This window comes from Dermacentor albipictus, chromosome 8 (genome assembly GCF_038994185.2).
Source record: "Dermacentor albipictus isolate Rhodes 1998 colony chromosome 8, USDA_Dalb.pri_finalv2, whole genome shotgun sequence".
In the NCBI taxonomy this organism is placed as follows: Eukaryota; Metazoa; Arthropoda; class Arachnida; order Ixodida; family Ixodidae; genus Dermacentor; species Dermacentor albipictus.
In genome coordinates, this window is record NC_091828.1 from 128284982 (window position 1) to 128303168 (window position 18187).

At 42.8% G+C, this 18187-nt stretch overlaps 1 protein-coding gene across 1 annotated transcript in view; it reads left to right on the plus strand.

The window, feature by feature from the left end:
- LOC135918979 (uncharacterized) overlaps positions 1-16720 on the plus strand; it is a 64960-nt gene extending 48240 nt beyond the window's left edge. The window contains exons 22-29 of the mRNA XM_065452705.1: positions 276-388; positions 1351-1473; positions 3959-4134; positions 4518-4603; positions 6029-6122; positions 8189-8282; positions 9869-10019; positions 14844-16720. Coding sequence (XP_065308777.1) covers positions 276-388; positions 1351-1473; positions 3959-4134; positions 4518-4603; positions 6029-6122; positions 8189-8282; positions 9869-10019; positions 14844-15014 — 1008 coding nt within the window. The 3' untranslated portion in view covers positions 15015-16720. The remainder of the gene's footprint in view (positions 1-275; positions 389-1350; positions 1474-3958; positions 4135-4517; positions 4604-6028; positions 6123-8188; positions 8283-9868; positions 10020-14843) is intronic.
- Positions 16721-18187: the final 1467 nt, after the last annotated feature.

Here is an 18187-nt window from a genome sequence, read left to right on the forward strand (position 1 = left end):
CTTGTGCATCTATTGCCATATGAAAGGCACCCTGTATTGCTTGCACTGGTAGTTTACTACTCCACTCTTCTGCACCTTGTGTGTATCCCATGACTACAGAAAGGTTGTCATAATTACAGAGGTTATTTGTCGTCCAATTTTGCACGCAAATGAAATCATAGCATCGAGCATACTCTTGACACCTTTGCACTTGCTAGCATGTTAGCGTGGATTTGAGATGTAGCTGTTTGACATGTTATGCTTGCGTCAACTGACTCCCTCATATATTCGTGCAGATAAGCCCAGATCAAGCCCTAGCAGCGTTCTTGGCGAAAGTTGAATTGGAACAGCTCTCCATCTACGGGCAACAGACAGAACAGCAAATATTGGAGCCTCTAAAGGCCTATGAGTGAGTGTTGCTGGTGAAGATGTATTGTGCTATTCGTTTTTTTTTTTTAGATTTCATTGCACTTAGAAATCCTCATTTTACTGCTGTAACTGCAAAAAGCTATACCGTGTGTCTTTTTTTTTTTTAACCATACAGAACTTTTAAAAATTGCCTGTGGCAAATAGCACAATTCTAGTCCCCTAGCTAGATTTCTTGATGAGGCAGACATTACTTGCATGAGAATCAAAATACATAACAATCTAATTAGTAGAATTTTACTGTTAAGTTTAGCTAATTACTTTATAGCACATATTGCAACTTACAAATTACAGCCAGTGAGTTTGTGAGGCATGCCTACTTGGAATGAATCCTGAAGATTGCACCGGTTTCACGATATGCACCGTCAACCATCAAACTTGCAGTAAAAATGTGCTGTTCAACTCATTTTTAACAAAGCACTGTTTTATGCATTGAATCCCAAATGTAACTGGAGCACCAGTTTATTTCGTCGCACACTTTGGGAATGAGAAGCTCTAAACTATATTTTTATTTTATGCACTGCATATGTATTGCAAACTCACCAGCTGTAATTTGTAAATTGCAAAATGTGCTGTAATGTAATTAGAAACGTAATTAGTAAAATTGTGTTGATTAGTCATTTATTAATTTTGATTTCCCATGCAAGGATTTCAAATAACCCAGCTGAAGGACTATAATTGTACCTGTTGCAGGCAATTTTAAAAAATTCTGTTGGGTCTTGGAAAGCTAAGCAAAGAGTCGCAACTTGACAAATGCTGCAGAAGAAATGGAATGTTGAGAAAATTAGTATTGATCTACTTTAGAACAGTGTAAAATTCTTACTGTAAGTTGACACAAAGCCCTGACATGGATAATGAACCCTGTGTTTTGTTCATCTGATATGCATGTGATCTCGCATGTGCTGAGCACTGTTTGAATGAAACCCTGTCTCGCTTTCTTGGCAGCCACTTTGTGGAGCAGTGCTTCAGTCCCTTTGCATCCACACTGGCACGAGACAAGAGTCCCTACCGGGACCTAGAGGCTGAGTTGAACAACATGGTGTCAGCTCTCAAGGCAGAAGTAGACAAGTGAGCATCTTTCTAATCCTTTAGCGATGGGTCTTGTCTACAGGCCACACAGCAGGAAAATATTTTTTTCTTGTTGAGTGTGATGCCATGTGTAGTTCCTGGCTGATGTCTTCAGCCAGAAACTAACACTGCAGTGATATCGCACAGGTAAAGCAGATCAAATGCAGTGTACACATCTGTTTTGCATCTGACGCGAATAGTCTGTACAAGTTCCAAACAAAGCCATAGGTGGCTTTGGGTGAAGCGCACAGGTGAAAACGAAATGAGATTGAGCTGGTGGGGGATGCCAGAACACAATGCCACCAGAGTGAAAGTGACCCTCACTTCATGCTGCCTGAAGCATGGAACGGTGGTGTGTTTGGGTTATCAGCTATTAAAAGCATGTGGTACCCTTCTACATTTCTATTACATACAGTGTGCACTAATAACAAGGACGAAGAAGAGAGACAAAACATGAGCGCTGACTCACGACTAAAGGTTTATTGCATTTGAGCAGCCATATAAACAGGAAAACTCACACATGCGTATACCCGCGCACCATACATTCGCTCAACCAAAAGAGAATCAAGAAAAGTGAGCGCTAAAGCAAGCGCTTTAGCTGCCGTACAGTACATGCGAGAGCTTTGCTGCCATATAATTTGGGACACAGCAAATTGGTAAAAAATGGTATCGCCTTGTCTTGCCTCCGTTCCGCCATAACAAAGTCTTGTCCGCACTGCTTGCTGGAAGGGGCTAAGGATCAAGTCACTGGGCTAACCATGCCTGGTTACCCCGAGCACTCAATCAGGACAACTGCCCAAAAACTGCTAAAATGGTTAAAAAGCAGAGAAAGAGCAAGCGATGGAAATGACATTGGTGATCGCAAAAGGCCAGCAGTTATTCCTTATATACATAGGCTAGCACATGGCCTCAAAAACGTCGTGAACTGTTATGGTGTTAGACTTGCTTTTCCTTGTCCGAAGAAATCCAGTCTATGCCAGGTTGTGCAATCACGAGCACAAATGTCAGATTTGGTTGCACACAATTCATGGAAAAAGCATGGACCTAAATTTGTGGCGTGCGGCAACAATGTTGTGCACGAGATTCTCCTGTCATGTGGATCTTATTACATCAGCCAAACGGGCAGGTGTATGAACAAAAGGCTGCAAGAACATTCCTCCAGAATAAAGAATGCAGGTCTGTCACATTCGGCCACCCATTGCGCAGTTTGCAGTTGCAAGCCCATTTTTAACTGCACACGTGTAATCTGGACAAACAAAAATGAGAAGGCCTGCCTTGTTTCACAGGCCTACCTAATCAATAAGTGTGGTGACAGGTGCATAAGCCAGGCGTCAGTCACACTACACAACAAGGAAAAATGTTTTTTAGAATCGTCTAATCGTTAAAAGTATCGCACTTATTGCTTTAGCACTCACCTTTCTTGTTTCGCTTTTGGTTGAGGGAATGTATGGTGCGCAGATGTACGCATGTGCGAGTTTTCCTATTTATATGACTGCTTAAATGCAATAAACTTTTACTTGTGAGTGAGTGCTCGTCTCTCGTCTTCGTCAGTGTTATTAGTGCGCACAGTAAGTAATAACTATGCAGATGTACCAACTCGCCCAGCTAGCTACCGTACTCTTCTAAAGGCCACTACGCCCCATGCGCGATAAAAAAACATGCTTGGGCTTTTTGCGTTGGTCTGTCATGTGGAATACTAAGAGACGAGAGCAACACCAAATAAGCTGTGTTGCACTAGGTGTCATATGAAACGAAATGTGCCACATAGTTCTAGTTGAACCAACATCTGCGTACATCGCACGAACAGTTGTTTTACTTAAACATTTTTTTTTTTTTTTGCCGTGCACTGTTTTGTAAATGGTGAAATGGTGTGAGTGGAGCACCAGAACACAAAACAAGAAAAACACAGAGTGAAGCTTAGAACGTAGGCGTGCTCGAATTGTAATATTTAAGACCAAATCGAATACAAATTGAACAATACCAGTAATGAATTGGATCTAATACTGAATGCCGTTTTGAATAAGGAGCAGCCATATCTACAGCTGATATAAAATGATCTTCTTAATGTTAGTATTCCTAATGTTAGCAAGTTTCTGTCATTACGTTGCTTGTTATAAAGCGTTGTTTATTAAAGAGCATAAATGGAACACCAGAAACAAATAAGCAGTTCATTTGCATACACAGGACTGAAAGAGTTTGAATAATCACTGTAAACCCAGTCAAGTCTAGCTAGCTCCCTGAACGATGTAGCCTGCTCCACTACACAAGTTGTCAGGCTTTGTGCCTATACTGCATCAACAGGGATGATATTTATTGTACTTGTGCTTCAATTTTATGTTTCTTTGAGCACAGGTGACATTTTGAAATATTTGAAAACTATTAGGAAAACGTTAGTATTTACAAATAGTGACTGGTTTGTTATTCTAAACTTTCAACTATTTGCACACCCATACTGTAGAAAGCTATGATTGCTCGGGTGACGCAGGCGCAAGCGTGAACTGCAACTGGGCCTGGGCGTGGGCTGCCGCCAGCGGACACGCATGACGGCTGCGGGCCTGCACTCGGCGCTGGTCGCAGGGTCCAGTTTGGCCCAACATCTGCTGCCCCAGCTGCCCTCAGCCCACTGGCAGGACCGGGGGCTCGAGGAGAAGGACTGGCTTGGTCAGTGACCTCCTTGTTTGTTAGACTCTCTGAGGTGCAGTTTGCAACAAGCAGTTGTTAATGCAGCACTAGGGATGTGGAGTACGTCCCCGTAGTTCATTGGTGGCTCTTGTGCAATGCAGTTCTGTCCTCTGCACTTCTAAATTCCAAGGATTTGCTGTTGCGGGAGCATGCTCAAAGCAGAAGGTGAAACATAAGACATCAGCGCAACTGAATATGTTGCAGGATGGACCTTGCTCTCCATTGACACCTTTTGCAAGGTTTCTCGGGCACAACACAATATTGAAATGTTGGTATTTGTGCTAATTTGTTGCTTCAATTTGGATGCTATCAGATGTTCTGGGTTATTTATGTTCAGAAGAAGGGGACTGCTTTTATTGCAGGCTTGGCTGCCCAGCTGTACTCTGAAACATTCTCGCCTGAGTTCTTGGTGCCCTTGCTGGAGGATGACGTGGCCTTTGCACTTCAGGTTTGTCATTTGATTGACTGTTGTCCGTAGCAACTCCATGTAAGACAGTCCCTGATTAAACGAAAGGAGTGCAACGATAGAAAGTGTTCTCTAACCTCTTTCGTCAAGTATCCATAAGCATAAAGGGCTTCAAGGTACATTATCAACACACAACAAACTTGAGTTATAACAAGGTTGCTTTGTTTATTGTTTTTTTTTAACCCAGATTACAGCACATATGTCTTTAGGCTGTTTTACTTGAAGCTAAATTGTGGTAGACTGAATAGTACAAAGCGCTCACATGAAAAAGTGCAGATAACGATTTGCTTTCGCTCCCTACACTGGGCCAAGGTAAGCTGAACAACTGCAAATGTCTTGGGAAGTTGCACTGTGTACAGGACAGTATTTATTACTCAGTCGTCTGCTGTGCTGCTACTCATTGCACAGCTCAGTGTAGCAGCATAGCAGACGACCGAGCAAGCTGCAGCGAGTGCCTGACTTACAGCTGTAGATGAAACGACCGTCACAATCAGTGGAACCACCGATGGTGACTATGGGGTTCTGAAAAGCACTCAACCAACACGTGCATCGAGGAAAAAAAAAAAAAACTACTATTGTTGGCGCAACAGCTGTGGAGGAAACCGTGGTCACTGTCGATGAAATCACGGGTGGCAACTACACAGTTCTAAAGGTGCACGCCCAACACTGTTTCATGTGCAGTGGAAAATGCAAGAATAAGAGCTATAATGACATAAAAACGCGGAAGTGTTCTGGTGTGCGTGTTATTTTTCGCTGATCAATAGCTATGCGGACTCCACTGGTTCCATAGTGGTTAGAGGCTAGTGTCGCTTTGCTCTTTTACAATGCACATTTGCAGCACTCTCCGCTCACCGCGTTCCGACGTTTGACCAAATTAACCTGCGTGCAGCCAGATTCGTCCAAATTAATGAGAGTTTGATGGCATTAAATATTTCATACGACCTGCTGGGACCAGAGGATGAGTCCGAATCATCTAGTTTTATGAATTCACGGAGTGAATTAGTGAGGTTTTACTGCCATGGCAAAGAAAATTTCATTCTTTGTTGATTGAATATTTGAAAAGTGAACTTCATGAACACTTTCCTTTGTAAATGATCCCGATCATTCCAACTGTGACTATAGAGCAAGCACCTGATCAGAGTTTCTAAATAAAGTCTGATTATTTAAAGTAATCAGTCAGGGTCTTGAGTAATAAAATAAAATTATTTTACAATTTTTCATTGAGTTATAATATTTCTTATCTTCAACTGTAGTACTTTTCAAGTTATGAGGTTGGCTGGTCTGGTGTTGCGTGCTTTGCCACTTTGTTTCAGTTTCAAATTTCCCATGTGACCATAAAGGGCAGCGCAATGCTTTACATACATGCCTGTTACAGTACCCAGCTATGTATCTCCATTGCCCAAACAGGTGGTGGATGTGGACCTGACAAAGTACAGAGAGCTTGCACAGACACATGGAGCTGTGGACCTCGACACCTCCAGGGTTGTCCACCTGCCCAAAGGTCTGTCTTCTGCACCAGTATCACGGCTTGCTCTGCGGAGCTTCCTCGCAGAACTTGTGCTTTGTCCTTTGTCACATTTGTATTGCACCAGCTACCTATTTACTTATGATCTCGGATTGTTACGGCAACAGGAAAAAAAATGGTCTTGAAAAACACAGGAAAACACCTGAAAAAGCTGAAAAATATGAAGTTTTGGAGACTTCCAGGCTTCGAAATTGTGATGCCGACGAGTGAGGTGCAACGCTGCCATTGCAGCTGCCATGAATATCAATATAAAAATGCAACGAGCAACCCTTGTCACATTGTAGTGCAGCATTATGAACAAAACGATATTTCATTTGAACTGTCTCTTTAGGGGTGACTGGCCACACATTAAGTTGTGGCCCCACTATGGTATTGTACTAATAGTATGAGCAGTTTTAACAGCAGGGGTGAAGAAAGATGACAGGACTGGCGCTCTATGGTATCTTTGTGCCAGGGTGTCGAATTGAACCCGAACCAAAAACTTTACCTGAACTGCAATTTGGGCAAAACTGAACCTAAACTCGAACCAATATTTTTGGAGAGTCCCTGAACCTGATCCAACATAAACCCAAAATAATAATAGTGGTTACCATTTCAACATGAAACAGTTCGAGCGTATAAGGCAACAACGGGTTCTCATAGTTCGCACATTTGTTCAAATAACTGCTTATTCAATCGGTGTATCCAACTAGGAGCTTGTTACGATTCACGAGTTGTGTTTTGCGCGAGAATGAAGATAGACAATGGTTATGTACTGGTAACTACAGCCAGCTCAGCAGAGATGCTGGCACTTGGCATGGCCGATGAAGTCGGCCATGCCAGTTGCTTGCCAGAGCCGAAAAGTTGAAAAGTTGTTTCAGGGGCTCTGTGGAATCAGGATTTTTGGTGACACTTCCAATTCGATCTTGCTTTTCTTGCGTGCCGTTGTTCAAAGCATATTTCGTGCTTTTTTCAGCAGAGTACAATGCTCTTCAAGTTGTCAAAATTATTCGTAGGGCACAGTGTGCATACTTTTTACTTCTTTGTCCACGCTTAGCCACGTGCAGCTTGCACAAGAAAGATTGAAGTATGGTTCAGCACAAGCCATCCTTGTTCATCGTTCAGAAGCATCAATGTCCTCACCTGCTTCTAAAAAAGCAGCAAACTGAGCTGAATGTCACACGCTGGCTTTCTTCTTTTCTACAGATTAGATGTTTGAAGTTTTACTTTATGTAATCCAGTGGTGAATTCATGCTGTCGTCAGCACCATAGATCACATGCCACAGTTCGCTCACCGCCAGTCTGAGTAGTCCAAATGTGATTTTGGAATGCAAATACTCTGCCCCATGTTTCTGCAGAAAAGACATGCAGCTAATTCTGAAAACACCCCTTCTGACTTTGTTTTCATTTTTAACAAGGCATATAGAGTCATTGCAGTGTTGCTACTGGTTTTGTCGATCCACCTTGAACTGGTGAAAAAGCCACGCAGAAAATTCAGTCATTATGCAAAAGTGCATATGCATAGCCTGTTCAACAGACTGAAGCGGTTTGAAGCTCGGGCTGAATCCATGTAGTACTGACAGTAAAACAAGAGGAAGATATTCTGTTGGAACCTTTTAAAAATGTCAACCCATCCCAATTCAAACCACTGGTTAAAAACAATTCTTCTCTGCAGAGTAGAATAGCATCAACAGTATGTGTAATATTAGAATGCCACTTAGCAGAATTCTGTAAACTGACTGACCCTGTTTATCATGCACGTTGGCTCTGCGCTTAAAATCTAAAGTCAATGGACTGTAGGCAAGCATTAGATGTCTGAGCCAAAGTATTTGCTGTGAAAGATTATTACTCTTCCGTGAAGGTAACAATATTTTTTATCTTGACTCTCTCTCTCTCTTTCTTTTTTTCAGTGCGACTTTGTTTATGCCTGTACTGCCACTGTAGGCATGTTTTAACAATGTCCAATTTCATATTTGTGGCATTGTCTGCTCTCCCCTGTTTCTAGCTCATGACATTTTACATGCTGAAGAATAGCAGTTGTACTGCCAATTGCTGTTGTGCAGGAAAAATCCACGTACACACTCCTTACCTGGATCCATCTGCGTTCAACCCACAGTCATCGACTGCTTCCCACACAACCACGTCCAAAACAAAAAGGTGACAACTGTTAGTTGGATGGCGAATTTCTTGTAAAAATTTGTTTATTGCCTACTTTGTTCATGTTACTTGAGAAAGTAGTTATGACATACTTGTATAGTATGGTTAGAAAAGCTGCTTTTATGTTGCATAACTGGCTTCTGTTTATAGTTTCATGCCATGCATACGTGCCAACATTTTCAAGTTGCTTTATGATCGTCATACTGACATCAGTGATCTTATGATTTTCATTTGCATCCAGTTTGTGCTAGAACTAATTTAACAACAATAAAAATACCCAAAATTTTAAAACATTATAGTATTATGGATTTGCTTCATTATTTGGACCTGCATGCAGCAGCGCCAGCAACTTATACAATTCTCATAGAATTTTTGTATAATGGCAATTGAAACCTCAGCTGATGTTACGGTATTATTTGATAAATAAACATATGAACATTTCCATTTTTGTGGCGCTGAACACTCCTGCCGTGAAGCTAGAGCTCAGTGGCTCTTCAGAGTGCCCATACACAACAAAGTACTTAAAAATCTCAATAAATTGTCTGTATCTCAAGTACATAATGAAACAATATTTAGTAATTTCCACAAAAATTTAGTATTCTTTGGGGATAATTGTAGCATTTTTCAAATTGTAAGGCTGCCAGGTCTGCTTATTTAAGCTGCTGTCCCTGTGATCATGTGGGTAGTATTGTCACGTAGTAGTGACGGTGAATAATGCAGTGGCAAATCTGTAAACAATAAAGCTTAGGTTTTATTGGGCAAACCTGTGCCCTCAAAAACAGGCTGCACTCAAAGAACAACGATAGTGGCGAACACAGTTGGTGATCGGCGAAAATCTGATCAGCGGGTCAAGTGCGTCAGCATTTACACATGCGTCATCGAAGGTTCCAGAATAATCACTGGTGCCGGCGTATCTTCCAGAAAGCTCTACACAATTTGTGTAGTGCACACAAGCAACCAGGTTACACAAGGTTTGGTGACAGTCAGTGGATAGAACCATCGATAACATTTGAGAAACTTCCAATACATGCTGGGACGTCCTGAGCTGAGTGATAAAATTTGTTAGACAGTGAAACGCAGTCACCGATCAAGAGAAACAACTACATGTGTCAGTATTATTGTTTGAAATGCACACCTGCCAACTCTTCTGAATTTTCTGTAAAGCTTATGAAGTTGGTTTTTTTTTTTATGATGTTACGAATCTTATGTTAGGCATTACAACAAATTTGTTCTGTTCGCGTGAAAGTTTTATTCGTTGGTCTCCAACCATACTTTTAAAAGTCATTGAAAGGATGTTAAGAGGGTGCTTGCTTCAAGAAAGTTTATTCAGACGGGTTGACTAAGCAGGTGAAATCGTCGACAGCAGTGTCACCAAACAAGTTGTTATGGCCTAAAAATAATGTTTCTGGTTTTCCAAGTTTACTTTTCTTTGATGGTTATGCGTGCTATTCTCTCCCCTGCCCCTGCCCTCCATTGTTGTGCCTGTGAGAGTTTTAAAAATATGAATACAAGGTTCACAGTTAGCAGGTATGGAAATGCATCGTAGCAGAGCGCCATTTAAACGAAGGGCGTTCCTTTTGTGGCAGAGCCCCATGGAAACGGCAAGAAGGCAGCAGTGAACGGCCAAGTCTTCCCCCGGCTGTTCCCCATCCTGCCAAGATTGCACTGATAATCTTCAACCGTGAGAATGAAGACCCGATACCATTGGACTCGGATGCCTGCCAGCAGGTCCTTAAGGTGGGTCCCATGCGAAGCACGGATGTCTGAAGAAAAGCCAGCTGGGAATGTGTCGGCAGGCTTGAAAGCTTGTGAGGACGCTCAACTCTCTCATGCCTTTTGATGTTTGTCTTCCCCCGCAAGACTCTTGCATTGCTTGGCATTTGGCTTCCCTGCATCACACATGCGATGATGGAGACTTGGTATCATAGTTTCGCAGCTGCATTGAGAGACGGCATGAGTGCTGTCACCTTACAGCATGGATAACTCGGGTGTTAACTTGAGTGGATAACTTGCTTCCCACTCTTGGGCTGTACGCAAGGCAATCAACAAAAAAGAGAGCTTGTGGTTTCTGGCTAGCCCGTGCCGACAGAGGACAAAGCAGAGAGAAGTGAAAAAAAAAAAGGCATTTGTTGCATCTTCCATGCAATAAGCCAGCTAGCAAAATGCCACAAATGAAACGTGCTGATGGAACACACTGAGAAATCTAGGAGCAGCAAAGTGGTAGTTGGGGTGAGTTGGTATTGCATTTTGAATGTTTGTCAGCTCAAAATAGATAAACCATCACTACTTTTGTTTCAGTAGGAACATTCCTATCTTGCTAGCATGAAACAACATTGTCTCTTGGCAACTGCATGACGTTGCATTTTGTCGCTCTTGATTTTTCACACTTACTGGTAGCTTTTTTGAATTGTTCGTTTGTACATATGGCACCTGGCAATCTCGTATTACGTGTTTGAGTCTTCCATTTTGGGGTTCTTGCTTAGTCTTCATGTAAAATCATTTTTTCATTCTTCCTTTTTTTTTCACACATCTTTGTATAAATTGTGTCGTCACATGTATTCAAGATAAGCTGGACATACAGTACATGTGTCTTATGTGTCTTGTTCCTTTTTGTTTCGTGGCCACATCCATTCAAAATACATTCAGAATCGAAGCGGTTCAGCTCATCACGCAAGGATACTAAGTGAATAATGTTTGCTCCTCCCGTGAGTACAGCCCAATGAATGGAGTTGCATGTGAGGGATTGTGTTCAACCATGGTAGCCACAAGACACTCCTGCGAAGTGCATCATCAAGTGCATGGACTGACCACTTGTGACGCTATCCCGCAGCCTAAGAGAAGGGAACGAGTTCCTCTCACACCCGAGTGTTCATGCTGTCAGGTGACAACCGCATAGCAACATTCATGCCATATAGTTTTGTAGCTGGGAGCCACTGAAAGTTACTCCCTACTGTTACATGTTATTCAGGGAAGCTGATCCCCAGATGCGAGAGTCATGTGGGGAAGACAATTGTCTAGGGATATGAGGGTCATGCAGTGAAAACGAGCATCAAGGGACGTGACAAAGTCAAGTGTCCCCTCAGGCTATATTGAGACAATTTATCTTAAACTACTTATCTTACTATCTTAAACACTACAACAAGAAGTGACTAAATATAACACATACAAAGAAAAAATAAAAGTTAGGGGCAACAATCTTTGATGCCACTTATGTACATCTCGTACACCTATCAAATGCAAGACGGAAAGAAAAACATGTGGGCTGGAATGTCAGGTAAGAGGTAAGAGAATAAAAATGCTACACTAACACCAGGAAATAGAATGTATAAGGGTAAGTGCAGAGTTCATTATAATGCAACAATGTCAGTGCCTTAAAATGATGGCACTGAAGTGACTACAAATGATTTCACTGATGACAAGCACACAGCATCACTGGAAAGGTTATTCTAGTCGGTAGGGTCTCCTCCGTGCTCTTGGGACAAAGGAACGACAACACAGTAGTGCAACCAGTCACAAGGGCATTTATTGCACCTTTCAAAGATCAATGCCTGCCAGCCGAGTTGCTATCCACAAAACATGCCGATGGGGCGCGCGACAAAATCTAGAAGTCCAACTCCCCGCGACCGGATAGCGAGCGAATATGTTCGCCCCATGCTGGATCCCAACGCCTGGTCGTTCGCGCGTACTGTCACGCGAACGGTGGCGCATTCCAAGGCGGCCACGAGAGATGGTCTCGCAGAAGCATGGGTCGGCGCGCGCGTGCGGGATGTCCACGCTGTTCGCCGACCCGCCGGGAAAGAGCCCGCCTGTTCTCCTCTGTGCCCCAAGTAACCCTGCCGTGAGGTGGCGTTAGCAGCGCAACACTAGCGCCATCTCTCGCACTGCGCCCCAACCACATCCACCGCCGCGGATATCACGCAGGCCACGCAGCGAAGCCGGATTACAGGAGACGCGCCATGCGGGAAAAACATCAGGGGACGCGCGAGAGTCGCGCATCCCCACAAGTCAGATCGATCTCGCAATAGAAAGAAAAAAAGAGGGTGGTGTCTGTTCTACTAAAGGTGCTGTTGTGGACCTGTTATGTTTTCCTCAAGTTGGCCTTGCACTATTAACTGTTATATTGGCACTAAAGTTCAGTTTATGTTGTGTAACATTTTTAGTAGTAGCAACTTACAGTGGGACTCTAGTGTTGGGAATCCTGAATGATTGCAAGGTACTGTCATTGATACGTGCCTACTGTATAAGTCAGAAGTTTTTGAGAAGACTTGAAGTGATAAGCAGTGGTCGAACAAACAGTGTCACTGGAGTGAAGTTGTGTTTCTAATGTGCGAGCTTGAAGTGCGATAATTACTAATAGGTATTTCAAGGTATTTGATATAAAGTTAGTCCTGACTTGCACCTTTGGCGCAATGTTAGACCAGGAGCCACGTAAGGGACTACTTTTCGTCTGCTGAATACGGTAGTTAGTGCAGCAAATTAGTGCAGCAAATTAGTGCTTGCTTGAGTACAGTTTACCTGCCTTCAGGTCAGCACAAATGGACTAGTGGTTAAATGTTTAAAGCAGTGCCTGCATTTGTGCTGAGGTATATGCTTCTCAGTAAGAGTGAAAATAGAGGAATTTCAGATCAAGCTACAGAACATGTATTCGGCTCTAACTCAGGAAGAGGACCTTAGTGTTGAAGCAAAGAACAACAATTTTATGGGCAACATTAAGGAGTGTGCAATAGAAGTTGATGGTAACTTCGTTAGACAGGATACCGGTAAGCTATCTCAGGAGACAAAAGATCTGATTAAGAAGTGCCAATGTATGAAAGCCTTTAACCCTACAGCTAGAATAGAACTGGCAGAACTTTCCAAGTTAATCAGCAAGCGTAAGACAGCTGACATAAGGAAGTATAATATGGATAGAATTGAACATGCTCTCAGGAACGGAGAAAGCCTAAAAGCAGTGAAAAAGAAACTAGGAATAGGCAAGAATCAGATGTCTATGTTAAGAGACAAAGCTGGAAATGTCATTAGTAATATGGATAAGATAGTTCAAGTGTCTGAGGAGTTCTATAGAGATTTATGCAGTACCAGTGGCAACCACCATGATAATGAAAGAGGGAACAGTCCAGAGGAATTTGACATCCCACAAGTAACGCCGGAAGAAGTAAAGAGAGCCTTGAAAGCTATGCAAAGGGGAAAGGCAGCTGGGGAGGATCGGCTAACAGCAGATTTGTTGAAGGATAGTGGGCAGATTGTTCTAGAAAAACTGGCCGCCCTGTATACGCAATGCCTCATGACCTCGAGCGTACCGGAATCGTGGAAGAACGCCAACATAATCTTGGTCCATAAGAAAGGGTACGCCAAAGACTTGAAAAACTATAGACCAATCAGCTTACTGTCCGTTTCCTACAAAGTATTTACTAAGGTAATCGCAAATAGAATCAGGAACACCTTAGACTTCTGTCAACCAAAGGACCAGGCAGGATTCCATAAAGGCTACTCAACAATAGACCATATTCGCACTATCATTCAGTTGATAGAGAAATGTGCGGAATATAACCAACCCTTATATATAGCTTTCATTGATTACGAGAAAGCATTTGATTCAGTCAAAACCTCAGCAGTCATAGAGGCATTACAGAATCAGGGTTTAGACGAGCCGTATGTAAAAACACTGAGATATATATATAGTGGCTCCACAGCCACCGTAGTCCTCCATAAAGAAAGTAACAAAATCCCAATAAAGAAGGGCGTCAGGCAGGGCGATACGATCTCTCCAATGCTATTCATAGCGTGTTTACAGGAGGTATTCAGAGACCTGGATTGGGAAGAATTGGGAATAAAAGTTAATGGAGAATATCTTAGTAACTTGCGATTCGCTGATGATATTGCCTTGCTTAGTAACTCAGGGGACCAATTGCAATGCATGCTCACTGACCTGGAGAGGCAAAGCAGAAGGGTGGGTCTAAAGATTAGTCTGCAGAAAACTAAAGTAATGTTTAATAGTCTTTGAAGAGAACAGCAGTTTACAATAGGTAACGAGGCACTGGAAGTGGTAAGGGAATACATCCACTTAGGGCAGGTAGTGACCGCGGATCTGGATCATGAGACGGAAATAATCAGAAGAATAAGAATGGGCTGGGGTGCATTTGGCAGGCATTCTCAGATCATGAACAGCAGGTTGCCATTATCCCTCAAGAGAAAAGTGTATAATAGTTGTGTCTTACCAGTACTCACCTACAGGGCAGAAACCTGGAGGCTTACGAAAAGGGTTCTACTTAAATTGAGGACGACGCAGCGAGCTATGGAAAGAAGAATGGTGTTACGTAACGTTAAGGGATAAGAAGAGAGCAGATTGGGTGAGGGAACAAACACGAGTGAATGACATCTTAGTTGAAATGGGCAGGGCATGTAATGAGGAGGGAAGATAATCGATGGTCATTAAGGGTTATGGACTGGATTCCAAGAGAAGGGAAGTGTAGCAGGGGGCGGCAGAAAGTGATGATGATGATGATGATGATGATGATGATGATGATGATGATGATGATGATGATGTGCTTCTCGCATATCCAGGCTGTCTACAGTGGAAGCAGCACTGCACAGCCTGTGGGGAGCAGTGGAGCCAGCAGCAGTGGCACGCCTAGCATCCAGATGACGCCGTCGGCCGAGGATGTCAGCCTCGAGCCGCAGGGGCAGAGGGCCACGTACACCCATGGGGGTCCGCACAACAGCACTTGCGTATGACAGGCAGCCCCTGGCAACTTTGGTTGGACATGACATGGTTTGTCATCTCCAGCTTCATGACACTGTTGCGACCTGCGTCTTTGCATCCATATGAGCTGTCATGAGTGACATGTATTTGAAACGGCTTTCACTCAGTCCGTTTAGGACGCCCAGTGGGGTCTTTTGCATCCACTCAGGCAACCACAGGAATGGCACTTACCAACCTGGACACCAAATTGACAGCTAATTTTAGCGTTCAACAAGTACCACAAGCAGCTAGCATTAGCAGCTAGTTAAGGTACCAAGACAGAGGATAGCAGGAAGATAGAGAATTGAAGAACTCATCAGTAGTGTTTGAACAAGGGTTGTTGCTGGAGCCAATGTTTCAGCAAGTGGACTTTGTCAGGGTAACAGCTTGTACAAGCTACAGCCCTGATGAAGACGAGTCCACATGTCAGAACATTGGCTCCAAAAACATCCTTTCTTCAACCACTGTTGATCACTAGCAGAGCATGTTTATTTACAACATGTACAAAAGTGAGGTATTGTCCATTTAAAAGTCAGTCTTGTGAATCATTGGAATGAAACCAGTTCTTCATGAAAGGTAGTAATTCCTGAGTGAGAAAATTGTTTGAATCCCTCCAGAATTGGTTGCTCGACAGCTACCAGATAGAATGTCAAAAGCTTCCGAATGTGACACGAGGTGCACTGTGTCGAGTATGCATGTGGGCCAGTGTGTTTTCTCAAGAATGTGCACCTTCTTGTGGAGCTGTGCTGGAGTTAATATCAGTACACATATCGGATTGTTCTGGTTCTCAAATCTATGATCCACAAAGTAGTAAAGCAAAAGTGGTGAGCCATTCCAGATTCATGTCAGCGCTGTGCTGGCTGTAGTTGTGTGGTGTAGCGCATGTAAAGCACTCCGAATCTCATCATCATCACAGTATGCACTGAGCTAAGCAGCTGTGTCATATATGTGAATTAAGGCATGGTATATACCCTCTGGGTATGCTGCCTTGTTGTTGAAGGGAGCATGTATTGCTGCTGATACAATTGTTTCCTTTAATTCAAGATAAATTAATCTTATTTGTGTTTTAATTTCACCCTCTACTAATGGCTCAGGAGGAAGCCATTATTTTTAATGTGCTTTCAATTTTAACATCAGTTTGTACAATAATCCAAGCCAATTTTTCATGTCTCATCATAGTTGAAGTTCACTGTATTGCATCTGGCAATAGGTTAATAGTCTGGAGGCATTGCCTCTGAATCTAGCTCATCTTCACACATGCTGTTGCATGATGGTAAACGAAACAGGAAACCCATGTAAACTAAAGAGGCAGCGTTTGTGCAAGTGACTGTGTGATAGAACATTTTCATTTTTGTCAAGTTGGTGGTACGTTCGGCCAGGCTCTCATTGTACAGAGCTTTGTAAAATGCAAAGAACATGCAACAGATGAAAGGACGCATACTGTCTGTATGGTGTTGACACTGGCTGGTGTTCTCTCCTTTGGCCTGTTATGACAGCTTGCACCAGGTAAAGCATTTCTTTCTGTCCCACACTTTTATTTGACTTTGTAATCATAGTCGGCAAACACAAGCGAAGTGTCTTCACATGTGAGTAGGTAGTTGAACAATACCTGTTTCATATTTTTGTTGTGCCTCTGTCTGCATGTCAACCTGTGCATGCACATTCTGGTTAGTGCAAATAAATATGAAGTTGCTGTTACCGTCTGGCTATAAAACGTGTGTATGCAACGACTCCTGGGAATGCGCTTCCGATATATTTTTGGCGTGACGTCGCCTGGGGTCACAGTGTACGATGGCCCCACTTTAGTGCCAGTCGAAATGTGGTTCATGTGATTAGCAACTGCAGTTTTATTTTTTCCCCCACAGGATGAAATAGTTGCACTAACAGTCAGTCTTAGATGCATTGCATGCCGCTTGACACCAATGGTTGTAGTTTTTGCCATCAAGACACTGTTCACAGTGTGCTTGCACTAAGACAGAGTTTTAACTTTGCATGATAAGCGATATGTTACCCCAATACATTAGGGCTACAGTGCAATTGTCACCTCTCCATGGTAGCACAGTAGACAAGCAAAGAGATTGATGTTCCAGCATACCAGCATCGCGTGCTAGACCAGAGAATTAATGATGCAGTGAAGAAGTAGGCTTTTAGCATGTTCCTCATTGGCGACACATCAGCAACATTTATACTGTAGTGCTGCCTGCTAGGCATCAATAAAATGGCTTTCCAGGCTACATTCAGGCCCTATGCGTAGTCCTAGCTTTGTCAAAACAAACAACTAATCTCAATAATCTCGCCAAAACATTGCTTTGTCATCAGCATGAGATGAGGCTGAGAAGTGGCCCATGTTACCATTTATTTCTTGTTTTCGTGACAGGAAGCAACTAGCAAGCACAAATCTGAATCAAAGGGGGTGGTCTGGGCTGTCTGGGAACTGCCATGTTGTTAGGCAATCACAGTAACCAGTGGTCGCCATGATGGTTGTCCACGGTATAGGACACGCATGCACAGTGGGCCTAACATATCATAGTAACATATTGCATATTGCACAGAATTTAAATTCTTCAATGCTCCACACTGATGAACACACAACATAAGTTTTAATAAGGATGTTTTGACATATGTCAGGCACCAACAGCAAAATGTTTGAGCAGGCACCATTTGTCGTTAAAGTAAGCACTTGTGTTGCTTTCATATTTTGTCCAAGTCCAGTATCGTGATTACTTTTCTGTTGTTGCAGTGCTTATTGCATTGAGCCAGAGTCTCTTGTAGAATCAAGTTCCCATTTTGTTGCTTTATAACTTTTGCCTCAAACTGTCACACCTTGACAGGTGAAGCATGTTTCAGTAGACACTGTGCCATTTTCTCCAGTATTAACAGCATTGTGAGGTGGTCTCGCCTTATGTGTCAATGTGAACTACACGAGTGCTTTATTTTTGCCCAAGTAAGTTGACCACTAATTTTAGGATAGTGAATGAAGTCTTTTTTAGATACTGTGCAGCTTTAAAACTTGTCTATCTACAAGATTGCACATTTTGTCTTTGGGAAATGAGATCTGCTACTCTTTGTCTAGTTAGTCATGCTTGGAGGCCACTACTAAATGTTATCTAAAGATGCGAAGGAGGCAGTACATTTGAGAGGCTGTTGTGCGTGTAGGTTCATTTCC